This window comes from Hemiscyllium ocellatum, chromosome 16 (assembly GCF_020745735.1).
Source record: "Hemiscyllium ocellatum isolate sHemOce1 chromosome 16, sHemOce1.pat.X.cur, whole genome shotgun sequence".
NCBI classification, from domain to species: domain Eukaryota; kingdom Metazoa; phylum Chordata; class Chondrichthyes; order Orectolobiformes; family Hemiscylliidae; genus Hemiscyllium; species Hemiscyllium ocellatum.
Genome location: NC_083416.1, coordinates 80894711 through 80914065, shown reverse-complemented (window position 1 = coordinate 80914065; position 19355 = coordinate 80894711). Strand labels below are relative to the sequence as shown.

The 19355-nt window shown below is 39.7% G+C and overlaps 2 protein-coding genes across 3 annotated transcripts in view; both read right to left on the bottom strand.

Annotated features, from left to right (window-relative positions):
* Nucleotides 1-19355, bottom strand: part of LOC132823510 (protocadherin beta-15-like) — a 173842-nt gene that overhangs the window by 121983 nt on the left and 32504 nt on the right. The window lies entirely within an intron of this gene.
* Nucleotides 5455-19338, bottom strand: LOC132823520 (cadherin-23-like). Its single transcript, XM_060837463.1, has 2 exons — nt 16634-19338; nt 5455-8031 (listed from the first exon to the last, which is right to left on the bottom strand). Exons 1-2 carry the CDS (start codon nt 19100-19102, stop codon nt 5455-5457), a joined length of 5046 nt encoding a protein of 1681 aa, XP_060693446.1. The 5' UTR covers nt 19103-19338.

The following is a 19355-nucleotide window of genomic DNA, read 5'->3' as shown; positions in this document are numbered from 1 at the left end:
GTGTTCGATGGAAGGGCACGTTGCTATGTTGTATGACTGTATATCTTCAAACAAATTTTCTCATTGCAAAATACTGCCATGAAAATAAGGATCTTCCTTTCAGCTAACTGATTGTCCATCCAATTCTGGCTCACAGAAAAAATATACTTACACGAATAAAGTGTGCTCATGTAATTCAAAAAAGATTTTTAAAAACAAGGGATTCAAGACTGGCTCCATAAAGTCCACCTGTTGTGTGCTAGGAAATGAACGGAACATGTTCTCTTTGCTCTTCAAACTCTGTCGTGAATTGTAAGCGCCTTGTGAAGTCTGAGCATGTAAATAACCTGTGCAAGCACAGGAATTCCTTCCCCAACAAGAGATTAGGAGTTTCGGGTATCTACTGCAAACTGAGTTGCCACTTCCTGGATGAAATTATGTCAATCCCTCAGTTGTAATGATTTAAAATCAACATTTTTTTTAGATTAACCATTCCTAAATCGATCAAATAGTTTTGTGTATTGGCATAATGATCACAGTTTTATGCAACAATGTCAGTTTGCATATACTACAGATGAACTACCATCAGTTCTTTGAGTCTCAAAATCCAAACCAAGTCTCATCTGTAATGTATTGAAATGTCGACTGAATAGTTTCAGTAACGATATCAAAGAATCACAAAATATGACAATACAGAAGGAGAAAATCAAGTCTATTGTGCCTGCACTGTCACTTTATCGACCCCAGTTAAATTAACTGGTGTCAATATCCTGCCCTTTCCCCAAACAACTGCACACCAAACTATTTAAAACATCCAATGCTTCTTGAATGTCTCACTTTGAACTGCCTCCATCACATTTTCATGGAATGCATTCTGTATCCCAACAATTTGCTGTGTGAGAATTTGCATAAAATACATTCAGGTTTTCAACTTCACTGAGATTATCCCGACAATGTTAAAAATCACACAACACCAGGTTATAGTCCAACTGGTTCATTTAGAATCACTAACTTTCAAACACTGCTCCTTCTTCAGGTGGTTGTGAAACAGGATCATAGGACGTATAATTTATAGCAAAAGTTTACAGTGTCGTGCAAGTAAAATGATATTTTTAACAACTCTCGATTGTTGTTAAGTCTTTCATTTTTTATAATAGGATACAGGTTTTGGATCATTAATATGTAAATCCCAGAACGTCTTTTGAGCCACTTTCTCAGATGTTTTAAGGTTTTATTTCTATATATAAAGTGACACCTCTTCACAGGTAATACATTAAAGGTGTGAAGTCAGGTCGGTCTGTATCACAATCTTGAGTCAGACTGGTTATATTTCCAAAGTGGAATTTATAAAATTTTGTAAGGGCTGACTGTGTGCATTGTCTTTTGGTTGTATAGATTGTTTAAATTCCACTTGGAAATAGAACCAGCCTGACTCAAGATTAGGATATAGGCAGACTCTGACCTTGTCTGCGCTAAGATGTCACCTTATGTTCAGAAAACCTTAAGTTATCTTGAGAATTTTATTTAAAAGATGTTCTGCGCTTTGTATATTAATGAACCGAAACCTGTAACTCATTCTATAAGATCAAAGACTGAACAAAAATCGAGATTTGTTAATTATATCATTTTACTTGCATGACACTGCAAACTTTTGCTATAAATTGTGTGTCTTATGGTTCTGCTTCACAATCACCTGAAGAAGGAGCAGCTCTTCAAAAGCTAGTGCTTCCAAATAAACATAACCTGGTATTGTGTGATTTTTAACTGTGTCCACCCCAGTCCAACACAGACAGGTCCAAATCATTTTCCTGAAACAACATGCCTATTTTTCTGAAAAACGTCAACAACTTTAGAAATCTCACAAATAGACCATGCTTTGCAATTTATTCACCACTGTATCGACTTGTGTGCGAGCAGGGAAGGGGATAGTCAAGATCTCCACTCACATTTCAGTTTTTGATTGGTCAGCAGGGAGCTCTCACGTGCACCCAATCACCGAACAGGCCACTTCTTAAAGACTTGGCAATGTTTTTAGTTGCATTTATCATGTATCATTGTGAAATTAAAAATGAGATATTTTCATTTCATTTATGATTTTAGTTTCCTTTTCAGAAATATAACTTGCGAGTTGCCTGATAGTGACTAACCAGGTCAGGATAACCTTTTTTGTTCCACTGAGAACATTTCTATAGACCAACATATCACACTATACAATTATTTTTTGATTCTTCAGCATTTGAACATGATTGACTGAATTTATCAACAATTACTATTTCTTACTTACTCATCCACGGCAGCAACATTTTTTGACTCAATAATGGGATCACTTGAAGTAAAGAAATAGTTTACAAGTATGATTATGGTAGCATATTGTGGATGGTAGAGATCTGAATTAAAACTAAACGTTCTGGAGAATGGAATAGGTCTGGGAGAATCTTCAGAGAGAGGAACAGAGTTAACATTTAACTTTTTTTATGGAATGTTTGGTGGAGACATATCGGATTAAAATCATGAATTCTGTTTCTCTCTCCTCAGATGTAGTCAGATCTGCTGAGTTTCTATCACACATTTCGATTTTATTTAAGTATAATTTCAGTGTCTAATGCAAGATGGATTATGGCTGGCTTTGTATTTTGCATGAGGTTGGGATAAGAGTTGGGTGTAGAGGGAGAGTGGGCGTTCTGTAATGGGTGGGTAAACAGGTCTCATCATGTTTGTATTCTAAACAGTTTGTAAATACATGGCATGGCCTCTCAATCCATATTATTACTCGCCATATGTGCAAGAGTGAGATTTACTGTTCATTATGTTCATTCATGCAGGACATAATGAAAAACTATCAAGATGATTCATTGATTTTGTGCAAGTTTCTTTCAGAGCCCTTAGCAAGTCCAAACCCTCTTTGTTTGAACCTACTTCAAATCGATTACTTAACTACTTTGCAACCTTTGGTGAGCACTGTACTTCTCTGGGTACATCTAAACAGAGAGATTTCTGCTGAACAGTTAATGCATACGTGATTAGTCAGTGTGGTAGTTGATGAGGTATCGATTGGATAGTTAGGGTGTTTTCTCAAAGGAATAACTGTCAATTCGTAGGGAATACAGGTTTCAGGTAAAACAGGATAAGTATAATGGAGATGTGAAAAACAGGTTTTTAAACAGAGGGTGGTAAGTGTCTGTAATGAGCTATCAGAGACTATGATGGATGCGGGCAAAAATACAAGTTTTAAGAGACATCTTGACAGATCTGTGAATATGGAGTGAACAAGTGAACATAGATGGTATACAGGAAGAAAATTTTTAGTTGCAAAAGGCATCATGCTTTGGTGCCATCTTGGTGGGCCAAATGGCTTGTTCCTGTGCTGCATTGTTCTTTGCTCTTTGTCATCCACATTTTCAATGCTTATAGATAAGCAAATAAGTACTTATCAAGAATCCCAGAACGATGTCGACCACAGAGTAACTGGCTAAAAAAAGACTTCGGAAGTTACAGAGCTTTCCATGGAGATATTCCTCGCCGTCTATAATCACAAATTAAACTAGCCTCACCTTGCCTCTAGTTGACACGTATCCCTCCTAACATTTCTTATTCATGTACTCATCTAAATATCCTTTAAATGTTATAACCATACTAGCATCCATCACTTCCTCTGGAAGTTCATTTCACACAGGAACCACTTTATGTGTTAAAACGTCAGTCCTCATGCCTTTGTAAAATATTTTCCCTCTCATCATAAAAATGTACCCCATGGTCTTGAAATCTCCCATGCTCGGACAAAGACACTTGCCATTTACCTTATCTATACCCCTCAAGGTTTGATAACCCTTCATAAGGTCACTCCTCAACTTCAGATGTTTCATAGAACAAATTCCCAGACCATCCATCCTTTTCTTACAATGTAAAACCTTCAGTCGTGGCATCGTCTTAGTAAATCTCTCCTGAACCCTCTCCAGCTTTATAATATCCTCCTGGTACAAAGATGATTGTAAATTATATATTGTAAACAAGAGCATGGTCAGAGGCCAAGAATATTGCGAGGAATAGCACACCTACTGACCCCCCCTCTCCCCCCATGCCTGTCCACTATCTACAAGATGCAAGTCAGAAGTTTGATAGAATATTTCCCATTTGTTTCGATGGATGCGACCCTAAAAACATGAAAAGTCTTGACACCATCCAGGATGAACAACCTACTTGATGAGCACCACATGCACAAGGATCCAGTGCTTCTTGTCAGCAGTGTGCACAACAAGACGGGCTGCAGAAATTCACCAAAGAACCTCAGATAACACATTCCAAATCCAAACCTCTCCAATGCAACAATGCTAAGGGTGACAGATACACGGGAACACCACCATCTTTAAGTTCGTCTCCGACCCACTCACCATCCTGACTTGGAAATATATTGCTTATTGCTGGGTCAAACTCCTGAAATTCCTCCCTCATGTAATTGTGGGTCAAACTATAGCGTAGGGACTGCTGTGATTATGAAGGCTGCTCGCAAACTCCTTCTCTGGGCAACTATGACCAGACAATAAATGCTGGTCAGTCAGCGACACTTATGCCCCATAAGTAAGTTAGAAAACAAAAACTCTGGAAATGTCACCATTAAATCAGGTGTGTTATCTGAGGTTCTTTGGTGAATTTACTTCGCAGGAAATTAAGTATATATCTATAGCCATTAAATAGGCACTTGCATCATTTACAAATGATGCATTTTCTTTTTTTTTGTACCACCAAATATCAACCTGGTGTTTTTTTTAACAATCGACCAGAAATTGAAACGATACAAGGTAAAGTTGCCATACCCCTTCTGATCATTTGCCTCTGATGAGGGATGGATGAGTGGTGGTGTTTTAACCTGATAATCACCACATTTCAGTTGAGGGAGCGGTCAAAAAGGAGAATCCGTCATGGTAACCTCAACCAATGCAGGAATTGAATACCTCCTGGTGTTGCTTTGCATTACAAACATGCTGTCCAGCCAACTGATCTAACTGAAAACCAAAATTGGCAAGGTATGGTGGCTACAAGAAATAATTAGAAAACCGTAGGTCATAACAGATACCACATCACCTGACTCACCAGGCATGCCTGAATATGGAAGTCAGAAATTAGGACTGTGATAGAATGAGCTCCATTTGCTTGGAGATGCATATCCAACAACATTCAAGATATTTAACGACATCAAGGACAAAGCAGCCTTTTCACTGGCATAACACATAATATCTTCAATATCTACTCTTTTCACCATCAATGCATCATGGCAGCAGTGTGTAACATGTACAAGATGCACCGCAGCAACTTACCAAAACTGCTGTGATATTCATTGCAAATGCAAAGCAAGTAGCACCAAGAAGGATAAGAATAGAGGATGCAAGAAAAGCAACTTTTAATGACACAGACTGTTCCTGGCCTGGAATTAAAACATGGGCCAAAAATGTAGTGGAATCAATTTGGAGGATTTCCTTCTTAAATACTGAATGAATGCATCAATGCCACCTGAAAGACACCAGTTGAGGAAGCCCCGTGGAAACTAGTTTTTTCAGGACAACCGGAGCTATACAATAATGTTTGCCAAACAATGATGCCCACGTTGCTTGAAACACAAAAACAAATCAAAGCTGCCAGGATCTTATTCCCATTCTCGAAGTGGCTCACCTCATTATTCAAATGGTTTCTGATCTTCTCAGTATGCAGCAATTCTGGATCCTGTTTCCCAATACAATCGTTCTGGGCATACTTTTTGTCCGTGGATGACCTGTAAGTGGTGGGCGTTATGTAGTCTCGCCGCGTTGATTGCAACGTTGAACACGACTCATAGCGGAAACTCTGAGAAAGTGGGTCGCCACCGAATACCTCAACGTAATTTGGGGGAATCTGTACGTTTCTACTAGCCTTTTGAATTCCATTCAGAGATTGTCTGGTTTGAAGGCAACAACAAACGCCCAGAGAACAGTGCTGAGCACCCAGTGGATTCCTGCTTTTATGAATCTTCACAGCGAGGACAATTAAAATGACGAGAAAAATGCTAGAAATGGTTCCTAATGCGATGACCAAGGAAAGGCTCAGATCAGGAATGAACCTGGGATTTTCAGATGAACTACTGACGCTGGAGAATGTTTCAGCGTCTCCACCAATCACAGATAAGATAATGGCGACTGAGGCAGAAAGAGATGGTGATCCATTATCTTTTACCAGAATCACCAATCTTTGTTTTGAGGCATCTCGAGTAACGATACGACGGATTATCCAAATCTCCCCAGAGTCTGGAGAAATAGTAAAAAGGTTATGCTGGGTAGCTTGAAAAATCGAATAAGAAAGGCGAGCGTTCTGACCTGCGTCAGCGTCAGTGGCAGATACCTTGGCCACCAAATACCCTGGTTCTGCAAACCTGGAAATTGTTTCTACTGCTGTCGACCCAAATTCGACTAATGGCTGCACAATGACTGGAGCATTGTCATTCTGATCGAGGATAATAACATCCACTGAGACGTTGTTTGCGAGTGATGGCGTCCCAGAGTCCATGACCTGAGCTTGAATCTGAAAGTTTTTCAACTCCTCATAGTCAAAAGATCTCTGCGCGAATATGACACCAGTGTCCGAGTTAATAGAGATGTAATTGAATACAGACTCGTTATGAATTTGAGTCTCCAGAATAGAATACTTCAGTCGAGCGTTCACTCCACTATCGGCATCAAAGGCTGTAATGGAAAATATAGAAGCACCTACAGCATTATTCTCCAAAACGTTTGTTGTAAGTAAAGATTGCCTGAAATGGGGCGCATTGTCGTTTATATCGGAAATCTCCACCCGAATGGTTTTCTGGGATGAAAGAGGAGGATTCCCGAAATCTGTGCATGTTATTGCAACGTCATACTTGGCGGTATTTTCACGATCCAGTGGACGATGAACAAGTATTCCATAATACTTCTTTAAAGAGGAATCCAATTTAAATGGTAGTTTATTTGAAATCTGACATTCTACCTGCCCGTTGGTGCCTGAATCTTTGTCTGCTGCAGTGAACAGAGCGACTACAGTCTCGACGGGCGCATCTTCCGAGATTATACTCGATAAAGAAGTCAAAGTCACTTCAGGTGGATTGTCATTCACATCAATAATGTTTACCAGAACCTCACAGTGTCCCGACATCACGTCTGGACCTCCATCTGTAGCTTGTATATTGATTTCAAAGGCGTCGTTTTCTTCATAGTCCAACTTGCCTTTCACGCTGATTTCACCAGTTCTGGAATTCAGGGCAAACATTTCCCGAACTCGAGCTGAAGTGTAGCGACCAAAAGAATAGGTTATCTCTCCATTGACACCACTGTCCAAGTCAGTGGCATTTAATATAATTACGTGAGTTCCTTTGGCTGCATTCTCCAATAGACTGACTCTGTAAACTGACTGCGGGAAAACAGGAGCATTGTCGTTCGTATCGTTTACAACAATTGTGATCTGAGCCGTGCCCGATCTGACAGGGACACCACCGTCCTTCGCTGTTAGCGTCAACCTGCAGCTGGATTCCGTTTCTCTGTCCAAAGATCTTTGCAGAACCAGCACTGGAGACTTCACTTTACCACCGCGCATTTGCACATCGAGAATAAAATAATCGTTCGGAAGGAGCTCGTAGGTTTGTACGGAATTAGCTCCAACATCCAGATCGTGCGCAGGTTCGAGTGGAAAACGCGCTCCTGGAATAGACCGCTCTGAGATTTCTAGGCGGAATTGTGTATTTGGAAAGCTAGGAGCATTGTCATTAACATCGAGAATCTCCACTGTAACCTGGTTCAGCTTTAAAGGGTTTTCAAGGAAAACATCCAAGCTTAGCGCACAACTGAGGCTCTGTCCGCAAATCTCTTCTCTGTCAATTGTTTTCGTCACAATTAAAATGCCAGTGTCCAAATTTATATCCACATATTGTTTCTTGGGCCCGGTTACTATCCGCAAATTGCGAGCCGAGAACTGCTTTATATCCAAGCTAAGATCCTCAGCGATATTCCCAACAAAGGCGCCGAGTTGTAGTTCTTCAGGAATCAAATAACGAATCTGTCCAAACACGAGATTCCAAGAAGAGAACATGCAGTACAAGAATTGGCATTTAAGAAGCCAATATATTTTATATCTCATTTCTAGAGTCAAACATTCCCCTTATTTCAGTATGTACCCACGGCATTAATTATTCTCTTTTGAGTTATATAATTTTTTTTAGATCGAAAGCCACTACGACGTCGTAAATACCTGAACGTTTCGTGAATCGCTCGGAGTATATTATTTAAGTCTTCTATTTTCTTGAATATATTCAGTCGATTCGTGAGCAAGTCCTACGTAGCTGCTTGCTATCCAATTTTACATTGCGTCTGATCGGACGTGATGGTGTCTGGGTAGTGAAGGGGCTGTCCGGATCCCCAATCACATCTCAGCTTCTGATTGGTGAATAGCAGCATGTTTAAATTCGACCAATCAAATTATCGTTGATTTCTTAAAGCTGGGCATTCTGAGGTGAATGCAAATGCGTACATTTATTGTTGCACAATAAAAAATATTTAAAGAAGGATGTCGCTATATTATTTCTTCCTATTGCCACAATTACATTTCGGACCACATCATGTCATATTACACAGGGCAGATGAAATAGGATGAAAAGAACATGCATGATCTGTCTCATTTGTATATATTATTTACTTAATAATTCAGCAACGATTGTTCTGTTATTGAATTCATTTTCCAATTTAGATATTTCTCACCACAGAAACACAAAACTATGCCATCATTCTCCTCTGTAATGAGACAATACAATTCCTTCAGTGTGGAAGCAGGCCATTTGGCCCAAAATGCCACACCAACACTCTGAAGAGTAACCAACTCAAAACCTATTACCCTCCCCATATACTCTACATTTGATCCTGACTACTGCACCTAATCCCCACATCCCTAAACACTGTGGGCAATTTATATGGCTAATTCAACTAACCTGCATGTCTTTGGAATGTGGGTGGAAGCTGGAGTACCCCCCCCCCCCCCAGAAATGCAATGAATGCACAAATTCCACACAGACAGCCGCCCGAGGCTGAAATCAAATCTGGTATCCTGTCACTGTGAGGCACTACTGCTAACCACTGAGCCACCGTGTCATGATTACATTTTGATTTCCATTTTCAGACTCCATTTAAGTACCCCAGTTTCAGTTGTATTACTTTCCATTGTCTGCGTTATACATTAATCTGTGAAAAAATTCCAATCTTGAGCCAAAAATGATTATGGAGAATAATATGCAGAACGACACATTCCTTCTCTAAGTCTTATGCATTGGTCCAAGTTAAATAGTGTGTTATTTTTAATGTCATCTCTCACTTTCAAAATATTAAAGGCACAGATATGTGAAACATTGTTTTCTAAACTGAATGATCCATGTAGTTCCATCAACTGTTCGAAAATATACAGTCACAGAGACCTCCAAAGGCTGGGAGAGTATTCTAATTTGAAGGCACAAAATGCATTTTTGACCAGTACAATCATTTCAGAGCTGCTCAAGCAATGAATTTGAAACATGCCATCATATTAATTTGCCAGGATTCAAAATGATTCGAAACATAAATTGCGTATGATATGGGTTAATAAATTGCCATGGATTGAAAATTTGTTGATAAAGAGTAAAGGAGACAACAAATAAAAAGATTTTTTTCTCAGTGGCAGCGAGTGAATATTAGCGAACTGCAAGGATTGGTGTTTAGGCCCCATGTATTTGTGGCATGTATACATCAGCTGGATGAGGAAACTAATTGTAATGTAACACTTCCAAGATTGTTGTTGGCACAAAACTGAGCGGGACTGTGATTCATGAGAAGGATGAAAGAAAATGTCTAGATGTGAACATACAAAATATTTGTCAATGAAAGTAGTCAGGCAGAGGGTATTTCGTCTGTGAGTTTAATATGGTATGCATTCAGAAGTAGGGATTCCTCACAACGGCAGGGCATGGTAAAATTGCACCTTGAGTATTGCATGCCGTTTTAATGTCTCTCCATAAGAAAAGGTTTCTTTTCACAGAGGGATTGTGGAAGAGGTTTCACTCGGTCAATAATGTGGATGGCAGGATCACGCTATGAGATATTTCGACTGGCTTTGTAATCAGGAGGACTCATAAAGATGGGAGGTGATTTGACTTGAAATATTCATAATTCTAACAGGCTGGACAGACTGCGTACAATGAAGCTGTTTTCCCGAGTTGGGATGTCCAGAACTAGGGGTCATAGTCTCAGAATACGAGGTAGACCATTTAAGACTGAGATGCAAAAACACTAACTGAATAGAGAAGAATTTCCATAGTGTGGAAACAGGCCACCTGGACCACAAATCCACACAAATCCACTCTGAGCAGCATCCTACCCTGATCCATCCCGCTACTCCACCCGGTAACACCACATTTCCCATGTCTGATTACACTGGGTACTTTCGCATGGCCAGTCCACCGCATTTGCACATCTTTATACAATGGGTGCAAATTGGAGCACCCAGCAGATATTTGCGTACATGCTGGGAAAATATGCAAACTTCATGCAGACATTTGCCTGAGGCTGGAACTCAACCAGGGTCCCTCGTGCTGTGAGGCAGCAGTGCTCATCACTGAGCCACTCTGCCAACCCTCTTCATTGAAATGGTCGTGAGGCAATGGAATTCTCTTCCATAAAAGACTGGGGATGCTTTTTATTGCACGTATTTCATAAAGCGATTTTAAACACACCAAGGACATTGTGGAGAAAGGAGGAATAAGTCTTCTGATAAAGGATTTGACATGAACATATCAGATGAGAGGGTAGATTTGAAGGCCCAAATAGTCTAGTTCTGAACTTAGTTTCTGTTTTATTTTTGCTTTTCTGCATTCAGTGCTTGATTTATGATCATTCCCGGTTTACTTCTTGTAATTTATGTAACACGGGTACACATATTTAATTTCCAAATTAGATAATTTCAGTCTGTACCGTTACATGGATATGAAAGATTGAGAGGGACATTGGACGAATGCAATTCAGCTTAGGAAACCTGGTTGGGATAGAAGTTTTCGACGGAAGGGCACGTTGCTATGTTGTATGACTGTATATCTTCAAACAAATTTTCTCATTGTAAAATGCTGCCATGAAAATAAGGATCTTCCTCTCAGCTAACTGAATGTCCATCCAATTCTGACTCACAGAAAAAATATACTTACACGAATAAAGTGTGCTCATGTAATTCAGAAAAGATTTTTAAAAACAAGGGATTCAAGACTGGCTCCATAAAGTCCACCTGTTGTGTGCTAGGAAATGAACGGAACATGTTCTCTTTGCTCTTCAAACTCTGTCGTGAAATGTAAGCGCCTTGTGAAGTCTGAACATGTAAATAACCTGTGCAAGCACAGGAATTCCTTCCCCGACAAGAGATTAGGAGTTTCGGGTATCTACTGCAAACTGAGTTGCCACTTCCTGGATGAAATTATGTCAATCCCTCAGTTGTAATGATTTAAAATCAGCATTTTTTTTAGATTAACCATTCCTAAATCGATAAATTGTTTTCTGTATTGGCAAAATGATCACAGTTTTATGCAACAATGTCAGTTTGCATATACTACAGATGAACTACCATCAGTTCTTTGAGTCTCAAAATCCAAACCAAGTCTCATCTGTAATGTATTGAAATGTCGACTGAATAGTTTCAGTAACGATATCAAAGAATCACAAAATATGACAATACAGAAGGAGAAAATCAAGTCTATTTTGACTGCACTGCCTCTTTTATCGACTCCAGTTAAATTAACTAGTGTCAATATCCTGCCCTTTCCCCAAACAACTGCACACCAAACTATTTAAAACATCCAATGCTTCTTGAATGTCTCACTTTGAACTGCCTCCATCACATTTTCATGGAATGCATTCCGTATCCCAACAATTTGCTGTGTGAGAATTTGCATAAAATACATTCAGTTTTTCAAATTCACTGAGATTTTCCCGACAATGTTAAAAATCACACAACACCAGGTTATAGTCCAACTAGTTCATTTAGAATCACTAACTTTCAAACGCTGTTCCTTCTTCAGGTGGTTGTGAAACAGGATCATAGGACGTATAATTTATAGCAAAAGTTTACAGTGTCGTGCAAGTAAAATGATATATTTAACAACTCTCGATTGTTGTTAAGTCTTTCATTTTTTATAATAGGTTACAGGTTTTGGATCATTAATATGTAAATCCCAGAACGTCTTTTGAGCCACTTTCTCAGATGTTTTAAGGTTTTATATCTATATATAAAGTGACACCTCATCACAGGCAGTACATTAACGGTGTGAAGTCAGAGTCTGTCTGTATCACAATCTTGAGTCAGACTGGTTATATTTCCAAAGTGGAATTTACAAAATTTTGTAAGGGCTGACTGTGTGCATTGTCTTCAGGTTGTATAGATTTTGTAAATTCCACTTGGAAATAGAACCAGCCTGACTCAAGATTAGGATATAGGCAGACTCTGACCTTGTCTGAGCTAAGATGTCACCTTATGTTCAGAAAACTTTAAGTTATCTTGAGAATGTTACTTAAAAGATGTTCTGGGCTTTGTATATTAATGAACCGAAACCTGTAACTCATTCTAAAAGATCAAAGACTTAACAAAAATCGAGAATTGTTAATTATATCATTTTACTTGCATGACACTGTAAACTTTTGCTATATATTGTGTGTCTTATGATTCTGCTTCACAACCACCTGAAGAAGGAGCAGCTCTTCAAAAGCTAGTGCTTCCAAATAAACATAACCTGGTATTGTGTGATTTTTAACTGTGTCTACCCCAGTCCAACACAGACTGGTCCAAATCATTTTCCTGAAACAACATTCATACTTTTCTGAAAACGTCAACAACTTTAGAAACCTCACAAATAGGCCACACTTTGCAATTTATTCACCACTGTATCGAATTGTGTGCTAGCAGGGAAGGGGATATTCAAGATCTCCACTCACATTTCAGCTTTTGATTGGTCAGCAGGGAGCTCTCATGTTCAACCAATCACCGAACAGGCCACTTCTTAAAGACTTGGCAATGTTTTTAGTTGTGTTTATCATTTATCATTGTTAAATTAAAAATGAGATATCTTTATTTCCTTTATGATTTTAGTTTCCTTTTCAGAAATATAACTTGCGAGTTGCCTGATAGTGAATAACCAGATCAGGATAACCTTTTTTGTTCCACTGAGAACATTTCTATAGACCAACATATCACACTATACAATTATTTTTTGATTCTTCAGCATTTGAACATGATTGACTGAATGTAACCAACGACTTATCAGCAATTATTATTTCTTACTTACTCATCCACGGCAGCAACATTTTTTGAATCAATAACGGGATCACTTGAAGTAAAGAAATAGTTTACAAGTATGATTATGGTAGCATATTGTGGATGGTAGAGATCTGAATTAAAACTAAACGTTCTGGAGAATGGAATAGGTCTGGGAGAATCTTCAGAGAGAGGAACAGAGTTAACATTCAACTTTTTTATGAAATGTTTGATGGTGTCATATTGGATTAAAATCATGAATTCTGTTTCTCTCTCCTCAGATGCAGTCAGATCTGATGAGTTTCTGTCACACATTCCGAGTTTATTTAAGTATAATTTCAGTGTCTAATATAAGATGGATTATGGTTGGCTTTGTATTTTGCATGAGGTTGGGATAAGAGTTGGGTGTAGAGGGAGAGTGGGCATTTTGTAATGGGTGGGTAAACAGGTCTCATCAAGTTTGTATTCTAAACAGTTTGTAAATACACGGCATAGCACCTCAATCCATATTATTACTCACCATATATGCAGGAGTGAGATTTACTGTTCAGTGCATTATGCAGGACATAATGAAAAACTATCAAGATGATTCATTGATTTTGCGCAAGTTTCTTTCAGAGTCCTCGGCAAGTCCAAACCCTCTTTGTTTGGACCTACTTCAAATCGATTATGTAACTACTTTGCAACTTCTCTGGATACATCTAAACAGAGAGATTTCTGCTGAACAGTTAATGCATACGTGATTAGTCAGTGTGGTAGTTGATGAGGTATCGATTGGATAGTTAGGGTGTTTTCTCAAAGGAATAACTGTCAATTAGTAGGGAATACAGGTTTCAGGTAAAACAGGATAAGTAAAATGGAGATGTGAAAAACAGGTTTTTAAACAGGGGGTGGTAAGTGTCCATTATGAGCTATCAGAGAATATGGTGGATGTGGGCAAAAAAACAAGATTTAAGAGACATTTGATCGATCTGTGAATATAGAGTGAATAAGTAGATATGGATGGTATACAGGAAGAAGAGTTTTAGTTTCAAAAGGCATCATGTTTTGGTACCATCTTGTTGGGCCAATTAGCTTGTTCCTATGTTGCATTGTTCTTTGCTCTTTGTCATCCACATTTTCAATGCTCATAGATAAGCAAATCAGTACTTAAGAAGAATTTCAGAACAATGTCGACCACAGAGTCACTGGCTAAAAAAGGACTTCAGAACTTACAGAGCTTTCCACGGAGACAATCCTCGCCGTCTATAATCACAAATTAAACTAGCCCCACGTGCCTCTACCTGACCCGTGCCCCTCCTAACATTTCTTAATCATGTACTCATCTAAATATCCTTTAAATGTTGTAACCGTGCTAGTATCCATCACTTCCTCTGGAAGTTCATTTCACACAGAAACCACTTTATGTGTTAAAACGTCAATCCTAGTGTCTTTGTAAAATATTTCCCCTCTCATCATAAAAATGTACCCCGTGGTCTTGAAACCTCCCATGCTAGGACAAAGACACTTGCCATTTACCTTATCTATACCCCTCAAGGTTTGATAACCCTTCATAAGGTCGCTCCTCAACTTCTGATGTTTCATAGAACAAATTCCCAGCCCATCCATCCTTTTCTTATAATGTAACCGCTTCAGTAGTGGCATGGTCCTAGTAAATCTCTCCTGAACCCTCTCCAGCTTAATAATATCCTCCTTGTACAAAGATGATTGTAAATTATATATTGTAAACAAGAGCAGGGTCAGAGGCTAAGAATATTGCGAGGAATAGCACACCGACTGACCCTCCCATGCCTGTCCACTATCTACAAGATGCAAGTCAGAAGTTTGATAGAATATTTCCCATTTGTTTCGATGGATGCGACTCTAAAAACACTGAAAAATCTTGACACCATCCAGGATAAACAACCTACTTGATGAGCACTACATGCACAAGGATCCAGTGCTTCTTGTCAGCAGTGTGCACGACAGGACGGGCTGCAGAAATTCACCAATGAACGTCAGATAACACATTCCAAATCCAAAACCTCTCCAATGCAAAAATGATATGGGTGACAGATACACGGAAACACCACCATCTTTATGTTCGTCTCCGACCCACTCACCATCCTGACTTGGAAATATATTGCTTATTGCTGGGTCAAACTCCTGAAATTCCTCCCTCATGTAATTGTGGGTCAAACTATAGCGTAGGGACCACTGTGATTATGAAGGCTGCTCGCTAGCTCCTTCTCTGGGCAACTATGACCCTACAATAAATGCTGGTCAGTCAGCGACACTTATGTCCCATAAGTAAGTTAGAAAACAAAAACTCTGGAGATATCACCATTAAATCAAGAAATGTGGAGAGTGTTACTTCGCAGGAAATTAAGTATATATCTATAGCCATTAAATGGGCACTTGTATCATTTACAAATGATGCATTTTCTTTTTTTTACCACCAAATATCAACCTGGTATTTTTTTAACAATCGACCAGAAATTGAAATGATAAAAGTAAAGTTGCCATACCCCTTCTGAACATTTACGTCTTATGAGGGAGGGATGAGTGGTGGTGTTTCAACCTGATAATCACCACACTTCAGTTGAGGGAGCGGTCAAAAAGGAGAATCTGTCATGGTAACCTCAACCAATGCAGGAATTGAACACCTCCTGGTATTACTTTGCATTACAAACCTGCTGTCCAGCCAACTGAGCTAACTGAAAACCAAAGTTGGCAAGGTATGGTGGCTACTAGACACAATTAGAAAACCGTAGGTCATAACAGATACCACATCACCTGACTCACCAGGCACGCCTGAATATGGAAGTCACAAATTAGGACTGTGATAGAATGAGCAACATCTGCTTGGAGATGCATATCCAACAACATTCAAGATATTTAACGACATCAAGGACAAAGCAGCCTTTTCACTGGCATAACACATAATATCTTCAATATCTACTCTTTTCACCATCAATGCATCATGGCAGCAGTGTGTAACATGTACAAGATGCACCGCAGCAACTTACCAAAACTGTTGTGATATTCATTGCAAATGCAAGGCAAGTAGCACCAAAAAGGATAAGAATAGTGGATGCAAGAAAAGCAACTTTATATGACACAGACTGTTCCTGGCCTGGAATTAAAACATGGGCCAAAAATGTAGTGGAATCAATTTGGAGGATTTCCTTCTTAAATACTGAATGAATGCATCAATGCCACCTGGAAGATATCAGTTGAGGAAACTACTTTTTCCAGGACAACTGGAGCTATACAATAATGTTTGCCAAACAATGATGCCCACGTTGCTTGAAACACAAAAACAAATCAAAGCTGCCAGGATCTTATTCCCATTCTCGAAGTGGCTCACCTCATTATTCAAATGGTTTCTGATCTTCTCAGTATGCAGCAATTCTGGATCCTGTTTACCAATACAATCGTTCTGGGCATACTTTTTGTCCGTGGATGACCTGTAAGTGTTGGGCATTATGTAGTCTCGCCGCGTTGACTGCAACGTTGAACACGACTCATAGCGGAAACTCTGAGAAAGTGGGTCACCACCGAATACCTCAACGTAATTTGGGGGAATCTGTACGTTTCTACTAGCCTTTTGAATTCCATTCAGAGATTGTCTGGTTTGAAGGCAACAACAAACGCCCAGAGAACAGTGCTGAGCACCCAGTGGATTCCTGCTTTTATGAATCTTCATAGCGAGGACAATTAAAATGACGAGAAAAATGCTAGAAATGGTTCCTAATGCGATGACCAAGGAAAGGCTCAGATCAGGAATGAACCTGGGATTTTCAGATGAACTACTGACGCTGGAGAATGTTTCAGCGTCCCCACCAACCACAGATAAGATAATGGTGACTGAGGCAGAAAGAGATGGTGATCCATTATCTTTTACCAGAATCACCAATCTTTGCTTTGAGGCATCTCGAGTAACGATATGGCGGATTATCCAAATCTCCCCAGAGTCTGGTGAAATAGTAAAAAGGTTATGCTGGGTAGCTTGAAAAATCGAATAAGAAAGGTAAGCATTCTGACCTGCGTCAGCGTCAGTGGCAGATACCTTGGCCACCAAATACCCTGGTTCTGCAAATCTGGAAATTGTCTCGACTGCTGTCGACCCAAATTCGACTATAGGCTGCACAATGACTGGAGCATTGTCATTCTGATCGAGGATAATAACATCCACTGAAACATTATTTGCGAGTGATGGAGTCCCAGAGTCCATGACCTGAGCTTGAATCTGAAAGTTTTTCAATTCCTCGTAGTCAAAAGATCTCTGCGCAAATATGACACCGGTATCCGAGTTAATAAAGATGTAATTGAATACAGACTCGTTATGAATTTGAGTCTCCAGAATCGAATATTTCAGTCGAGCGTTCACTCCACTATCGGCATCAAAGGCTGTAATGGAAAATATAGAAGCACCTACAGCATTATTCTCCAAAACGTTTGTTGTAAATAAAGATTGCCTGAAATGGGGCGCATTGTCGTTTATATCGGAAACCTCTACCCGAATGGTTTTCTGGGATGAAAGAGGAGGATTCCCGAAATCTGTGCATGTTATTGCAACGTCATACTTGGCGGTATTTTCACGATCCAGTGGACGATGAACAAGTAATCCATAATAATTCTTTAGAGAGGAATCCAGATTAAATGGCAGATTATTTGAAATCTGACATTCTATCTGCCCGTTGGTGCCTGAATCTTTATCTGCTGCAGTGAACAGAGCGACTACAGTCTCGACTGGCGCATCTTCCGAGATTATACTCGATGAAGAAGTCAACGTCACTTCAGGTGGATTGTCATTCACATCAATAATATTTACTAAAACCTCACAGTGTCCCGACATCGCGTCTGGACCTCCATCTGTAGCTTGTATGTTAATTCCAAAGGCGTCGTTTTCTTCATAGTCCAACTTGCCTTTCACGCTGATTTCACCAGTTCTGGAATTCAGGGCAAACATTTCCCGAACTCGAGCTGAAGTGTAGCGACCAAAAGAATAGTTTATCTCTCCATTGACACCACTGTCCAAGTCAGTGGCATTTAATATAATTACGTGAGTTCCTTTGGCTGCATTCTCCAATAGACTGACTCTGTAAACTGACTGCGGGAAGACAGGAGCATTATCGTTTGCATCGTTTACCACAATTGTGATCTGAGCCGTGCCCGATCTGACAGGCACACCACCATCTTTGGCTATCAGCGTCAACCTGCAGCTGGATTCCGTTTCTCTGTCCAAAGGTCTCTGCAGAACCAGCACTGGAGACTTCTCTTTACCACCGCGCATTTGCACATCGAGGATAAAATAATCGTTCGGAAGGAGCTCGTAGGTTTGTACGGAATTAGCTCCAACATCCAGGTCGTGCGCGGGCTCGAGTTGAAAGCGCGTCCCTGGAAGCGACCGCTCTGAGATTTCTAGGCGGAATGGTGTATTTGGAAAACCAGGAGCATTGTCATTTACATCGAGAATCTCCACTGTAACCTGGTACAGCTTTAAAGGGTTTTCAAGGAAAACGTCAAAGTTTAACGCACAACTGAGGCTCTGTCCGCAAATCTCTTCTCTGTCAATTGTTTTCGTCACAATTAAAATGCCAGTGTCCAAATTTATATCCACACATTGTTTCTTGGGCCCGGTTACTATCCGCAAATTGCGAGCCGAGAGCTGCTTTATATCCAAGCTGAGATCCTCAGCGATATTCCCAACAAAGGCGCCGAGTTGTAGTTCTTCAGGAATCAAATAACGAATCTGTCCAAACACTAGATTCCAAGAAGAGAACATGCAGTACAAGAATTGGCATTTTAGAAGCCAATATATTTTATATCTCATTTCCAGGGTCAAACATTCCCTTTACTTCAGTCTGTACCCACAGCATTAATTATTCTCTTTTGAGTTATATCAATTTTTTTTATATCGAAAGCTACTACGACGTAGTAAATACCTGGGCGTTTCGTGAATCGCTGGGATTATATGATTTAGTTCTTCTTTCTTGAGTATGTTTCGTCGACTCGTGAACAATTCCTCCGTAGCTGCTTGCTATCCAATTTTACACTGTCTCTGATCGACGTGACGGCGTCTGGGT

Coding starts and splice junctions, on each gene's coding strand:
- LOC132823520 (XM_060837463.1), bottom strand. CDS start 19,102: ATGAGATATAAAATATATTGGCTTCTAAAATGCCAATTCTTGTACTGC. Junction 8,032..16,633: donor GAAACCATTTGAATAATGAG/GTGAGCCACTTC, acceptor GTGTTTGGACAG/ATTCGTTATTTGATTCCTGA.